The following is a 5,479-nucleotide window of genomic DNA, read 5'->3' as shown; positions in this document are numbered from 1 at the left end:
GTAGAGCCGCGATGGCAGTTAGGGCGGCTGTTTGTCACCATCTGCACTGAATAGGACTTCTGTGATGAATTGGCAGCCAAAGCTATATTCAACCAGAGAGTCTGCACTTGCGGCGATGAATTCAAGCAAGGTCGGTGAAGCGGCTTTGACGAGCTCTTGGCGACGGGTATTCGGGTCCTTTTTGGATGTTTGGGATCGGATCGCTAGGACTTCATCGAGGATTTTCTTGTGATCTGGGTCTGTGACGAGCCAGCGTGTTGTATCCTCGGCAAAAGGATAGAGGACGGGGATCCGGGCTGTGAGGTCAATAATTTGAAGTAGAAGTTCTTCGTGACGAGCTTCCGCAGTAGATGCTTGGTTGAGGAGCTCTGGAAATATCGATTTAGATGAGAGTTTGGTGTCATCGATAACCTCATAAGCTGTAAGGAGGACCACCTGTCCGTTCACATCGCCGGCTAGCATTTTCATCGTGCCTCTGTAGAGTCTCAATAGAAGTTTTCTGTCTTTGGCGTTCGAATATGCAAAACATAGAGATACCAGTCGGGCACCCGACTTCGTAAATGCCAAATTTTTAGCGAGGTCCCCTTCCTCATCACCCAGGATGAGCTGGACAAGCTCTGCTGCCTCCTCACTACCAGGCGTGGTGTTGAGGAAATATTGAAGCATGGCATCATGCAACATCGTGAACCCAGTAAATTTTTTCTGAACGAGATGGTTGGTAAACTCGTGAAGATACTTCATAATAGGGCCCCTCTTTTCTGGGTTTTTCGAGATAATCTCCGCCAAATCTGCCGTTTCCGGCACCCCATCCGCAGGTCTGAAAACCACAAACTCAGCTCCATACCACTCGCGGAGTAACATAGCCCGCTGAGTAGCCGTCGCAACAGTCCTATAGATATCATCCACGATCCATGACGCCTCCGGATGCCGCATGAGCCGCTTAACATGTCCATAAAACTCGGGAATAATTATATCCCTGACCTCCGAGTCGCCATGAACCAGTAATTTCCCGATTAAGAATTTTGCATACTTACTCTCCGCCAGGCTGCAATAGTTGCCCTTCAATTCTTTCGCGATGTCCTTGCGCTGTTGGGGAGTGGCATATTTGAGCGCCGTCTGAATGACACGGACGGAGTCGTGTTTGAAAACGAACTCCTTTACCCGTCCCGTGATGATAGAGTATAGCTCCGCGACAAGTTTTTTGCGCTCCTCAAGAGGTACGTGTGATTTGCGGCGAAGGCGTTCCCAAAGCTTCTTGGAGCGGGCAATAAGGTCGGAATTTGGTTTTGCGGCTTTGCGTTCCTGCGCAAGCGCTTTTTGCTTTGCGTGTGATTCTTTTGAGGAAGTTCCACCTGGTAACAGGAATTGATTGGGTTAGACATATGTCAAAAGGTGATTTCTTTTTTTTTTTTTTCTAGGAACACATACTTTTTACAGAGAGAGCACCGCCCCCGGTTCCATTTGCCTGTTTTTCCGAACTGTTCAAACCTTTTGAACGAGTCTTCAATTTCTGAGGCTGAGTGGTATCTTCGCTGTCAGACGGGGAATCATCCACATCTACTCCCTCTTCACTGAAATTAAAATCTTCTTCCTCCTCGTCATCCTCGCTGCTCTCAACCTTTGGCTGCGGCTTTTTCGACTTCGACTTGCTTTCCACAACCGGCTTGTTTTTATTCACTCTCCCTCCATCTTTAACTTTCGTCCGTTTACCATCACGACCATCTGCAGTATCGAATCTGCGCTTAATCCCCGCCATGATTTTTTCAGCCTGAAATTGGAGCGGGGAAGGGCAAGCAGATGGACATCGGCTAGTACCTTGCCGAGCTTGGTTCTCTGAATATATATATATATATATATAAATTTTTCGTTTTTGATTTCCCCCGGACGAATGTTTGCTCTGTTTGCATGCTAAGTCAAGGTTTTGTTCGGGCGATCTCAAGTTGATGATAGCATTTTGCTTCGGGACATCTTATCGTATAGAGAAAAATGTGAGATATATTAGTATATTGCATGTTCATCCCTGTTGAAGAAGGAAACCAAGCAAACATCATCGCCACAGGAGAACAGACCCCTTCAACTTGATGTTTTCCGTCCTCCTCTCCCGTCAAAGCAGTGGGAATGGAACCTGTGATCTCTAGATTTGGGATCAAACGTTCTTACGGAGATTTTCCTGCCAAAATATTTGATGGATTTTTCTTCAATTAGACTTCGCCAATAAACGGCCTTTCAGGATATCCCCAAACATGGTCATATCTTCAAAAGTGACCTGACGTTGTCGAGTTCCAGATCTATGTATTTTGGCTCGATCACATTGGTATCGAACTCTCCCATTGTCATCTCCTAAGGGGCTGGCTATTACTTCAGAGGGAGGACAAGCCGGAAAGTATATACTCTCACGTACCTGAATGCACTAGTCTTGCGCTCCATGTGAAGATATATAATCCAGCCTGCAAGAAGGATACGAATATATGTCTTGTGAGCTGCAACTGGAAACATCAACAACAATATTATTGTGAATGAAGAAAAAACAACTAACCCAGCATATCTCCCGAAACTACACAGCCGGTCAGTGAGGCAGTGCGGTAAATGTGCAGACATCATCTTCAAGAATCTAAAGTAGATTGGAGATATGTAAAGGTATCCGGGAGTGTACGAACGTGTGCGTCTTAACATTTTCTTTATTCTTCATTACCGATATGTCATTATAGGTCTATATTTACCTGAAGAAATCGCCAACGTTTCTGCACTGGAATCGGTCATCAGTATTATTGATATATGTTTATAATTCGTGTAAGTAATATTAATAGGTTTCCGTATAACACCGCAAGGTAAACAAAAAGATCCAAAACCGTTTCCCCAAAGTTCCCTCAAGGCCGTAAACATGAAATAGGAAGCGAGAGATATCAACCCCGAGTCAAATATGTCCAATATAAACAGGCCACCCAATCCAAAGTCTCAGATATTCTTATGAAGAAAACAAACAACACTTCTCACAAGAAGGTTACGTGAAACGTGAAAAGACACGCAGTTTCCGACACGCAGTTCCCCGATCATTGAATTCATTAAATATCGGCACAGCCATATCCATATCACTTGGCATCAGCCATATTTAACGGGGATCTTCAAACTTCCCAGCTCAGCCACCTGAATCGCACCAGCACCAGCACCAGCACCAGCACCAGCACCATCACTCTGCTCCCGCTTCCGTCCAGGCAAATGAAAGCCCAAACTCAAATGTGACGAACCAACCTTGTTATTATCCGCAGCTTCCACTCCGCCAGTGCCAGTGCCAGCTGCAGTAGAAGTAGAAGTATTAGGAGTAGGCATAGAAGCCGTCATCACGTTGTCCCCCAAGCGGGCCAGAAAGCCCTTCTTCTTCTTCAGTTTTGCATCGTCATTCAGACCTATGTCTACAAATTGCTCTTGGTCTTGCTCATCTGCATCCTCATGCTCCTGTTGCTGACCCTGCACTTCATGTGGAGACTCTGATGGAGGGTCGAAGGTGTAGCCGCTGATTGTCGAGCGAGGAGTTGTTGTAGGGCGGGAGAGGCGAGATTCGAAGGAGGTGCGGGATAGGCCGCTGTCAGATTGGCTGACGGGGGAGCGGGCGCAGATGTCCTGGGAGAAGAAAATTGGCAAAGAAAGTTAGATGGGGTTCTGTTTCTTAGTGGAGATATCATGCTTGGAGGGCGGGGACGGGGCAAGAGAAGGGGTTGTCTATACGAATGAACGGCGATAGGAGTCGAAGGATTCTCGGGATATAGGAAACGGTTCATTCTCATCGACGAGGCTTCTTGTGTTATTTTGCGAGGATGGCTTGCGCCAGAAGCTCTTCTTCTCTGTGGGTGAGGGCTGATTGTAAAGGATTTGTCAACTCGGCTGCATTATGGTATATTCAAATCTCTATAGGTGACTATTTATTACTGGGAACTGGAGGATCCTACCGGAAGATAAACCCCGTTATCATTGACAACTGCAACACGAAGTGTAATATATCCTGTTAGACAAAAACGAAATCGACAGGAGATACAGAATTCAAGATACACAGCGTACCACTCATTTTGTACTCATTGGGCTTTTCATCTACACTGCGTCGGAGAGTCAATGATGTCCGCTGCAATCCGTTCGGGCCATTGCCCACCACATTCTGTAGAGCTTGGGGGTCACTGGCAGCCGGCACAAGGTTCACGGCGGGGCGCTTGGGGAAGAAGTTTCGAATCTGGGGCATGACTGGTGCTGGGAACTTGGGAGGTGGTGATATATAAGTCCAGGAATGGGTCAATGACCGAGTGATACAGTATAGTATAGTAATATGTGTATTTATAACATTTCATGCCGTATGTCGTACTCGATCCATCCCACCCACTTCCAGCTGACAATGGGAACTTTAATTACCAGCCCTGGATTCGGCTCACATGATCAGACAGGGACCAAGGTTTCTCCTCCAGGGCAAAAAAGTTAGGAATCAATGGATAGTAGACTTTGTAGCATTAAAGTTGACCCAGATCCTTGGATCTTTGATCCATCAATAACCAAGATTGGTGGATCCATCCTCCCTCCCCTTGGATATAACATGGCAGGGACACATATAACTTGCAGTTAGAAATCACACCCTGACAATCAGGTTCTCAATTGCATGAAAGACTATTTTTATACATCTATCTATACTAGATGTATCAGCAGTCAATGCGGATCAAGAATGGCGTGGTGATGTGTTGAACAGTTGGCAGTTATGGGTCTGTGAAGATCATAGAATTGAGAGTCGTGATGCCACCGCGGCGAATGCAATTGAAGAGTGAACTACAGTCTATACTTTCAGTTGAGGGTGCTGAAGCTCCCCTATTGAAAGTTAATCGCCATTGACTAAAATTTACATCAGATATCCATCCATGGATACATGTTAAATCTCAAGTTTGAGAAGAGGATCTTGCCGGATGTTCAATTAGATCTCTAATCTCTTCCAAGCTTCTAACAATGTCCTCGAATTTATATAGTTGTAAAAGTATCTATGGCTTATTCTAAATCAATATTATATAGAAAAAGCCAAAAAACATATAAATCTATAATAACCATTAAATAAAATCTATGCTTAAGTACAGTATTAAATCATACAATATACAGTGATACTTTAAAAAAAAAAAAAAATGCTGTCGTAAAAATCAGTTGAAGGCATATAACTCCTCATCCTCGATCATCATTCAGCCCTGGTGCTGACGCAGTCCCTGAGAAGGATTTTGCCAAGAAATTTAGCGCCCAGAACAAAGTTTGAGCCCTGTGTGGCCCCTGCGCGGACAAACAAACTTCGGGAGCCCGAACAAGTTCCGCGTCTCTGTTAAGGGAAACGGCTGAGTCAAACCCGGCTGATCGTTCACTTATATCTTTGGATGATTGAGCTGCATAAATGGGCTCGCTATCAACGCGGGCCGCCAGTGTTGAGCTCGGAAGATTCTCGATTTCAGGCTTCTTCGGGCCCCCATAC

The 5,479-nt window shown here is 45.4% G+C and overlaps 3 protein-coding genes across 3 annotated transcripts in view; all 3 read right to left on the bottom strand.

The window, feature by feature from the left end:
* Positions 1 to 18: 18 nt before the first annotated feature.
* Positions 19 to 1,756, bottom strand: HCAG_03407 (conserved hypothetical protein; the record flags this gene model as incomplete). The annotated part of the gene is made up of 2 exons (XM_001541260.1): positions 19 to 1,352; positions 1,429 to 1,756. The coding sequence occupies 2 exons, from the start codon at positions 1,754 to 1,756 to the stop codon at positions 19 to 21; spliced, it is 1,662 nt and encodes a 553-aa protein (XP_001541310.1).
* Positions 1,757 to 3,099: 1,343 nt separating this feature from the next.
* Positions 3,100 to 4,228, bottom strand: HCAG_03406 (predicted protein; the record flags this gene model as incomplete). Its single annotated transcript, XM_001541259.1, has 3 exons — positions 3,100 to 3,618; positions 3,724 to 3,839; positions 4,054 to 4,228. The coding sequence occupies 3 exons, from the start codon at positions 4,226 to 4,228 to the stop codon at positions 3,100 to 3,102; spliced, it is 810 nt and encodes a 269-aa protein (XP_001541309.1).
* A 778-nt stretch (positions 4,229 to 5,006) lies between these two features.
* Positions 5,007 to 5,479, bottom strand: part of HCAG_03405 (predicted protein) — a gene marked incomplete at both ends in the record, with an annotated part of 1,213 nt that continues 740 nt past the window's right edge. Inside the window, one exon of the mRNA XM_001541258.1 lies at positions 5,007 to 5,018. Within this exon, the coding sequence (XP_001541308.1) occupies positions 5,007 to 5,018 (12 nt within the window). The remainder of the gene's footprint in view (positions 5,019 to 5,479) is intronic.

The sequence above is a fragment of the Histoplasma capsulatum genome, genomic scaffold (genome assembly GCF_000149585.1).
Source record: "Histoplasma capsulatum NAm1 scaffold_3 genomic scaffold, whole genome shotgun sequence".
Classification (NCBI taxonomy): Eukaryota; Fungi; Ascomycota; class Eurotiomycetes; order Onygenales; family Ajellomycetaceae; genus Histoplasma; species Histoplasma mississippiense.
The sequence above is the reverse complement of the archived record's forward strand: the minus strand, read 5'-3'. Positions and strand labels throughout refer to the sequence as shown.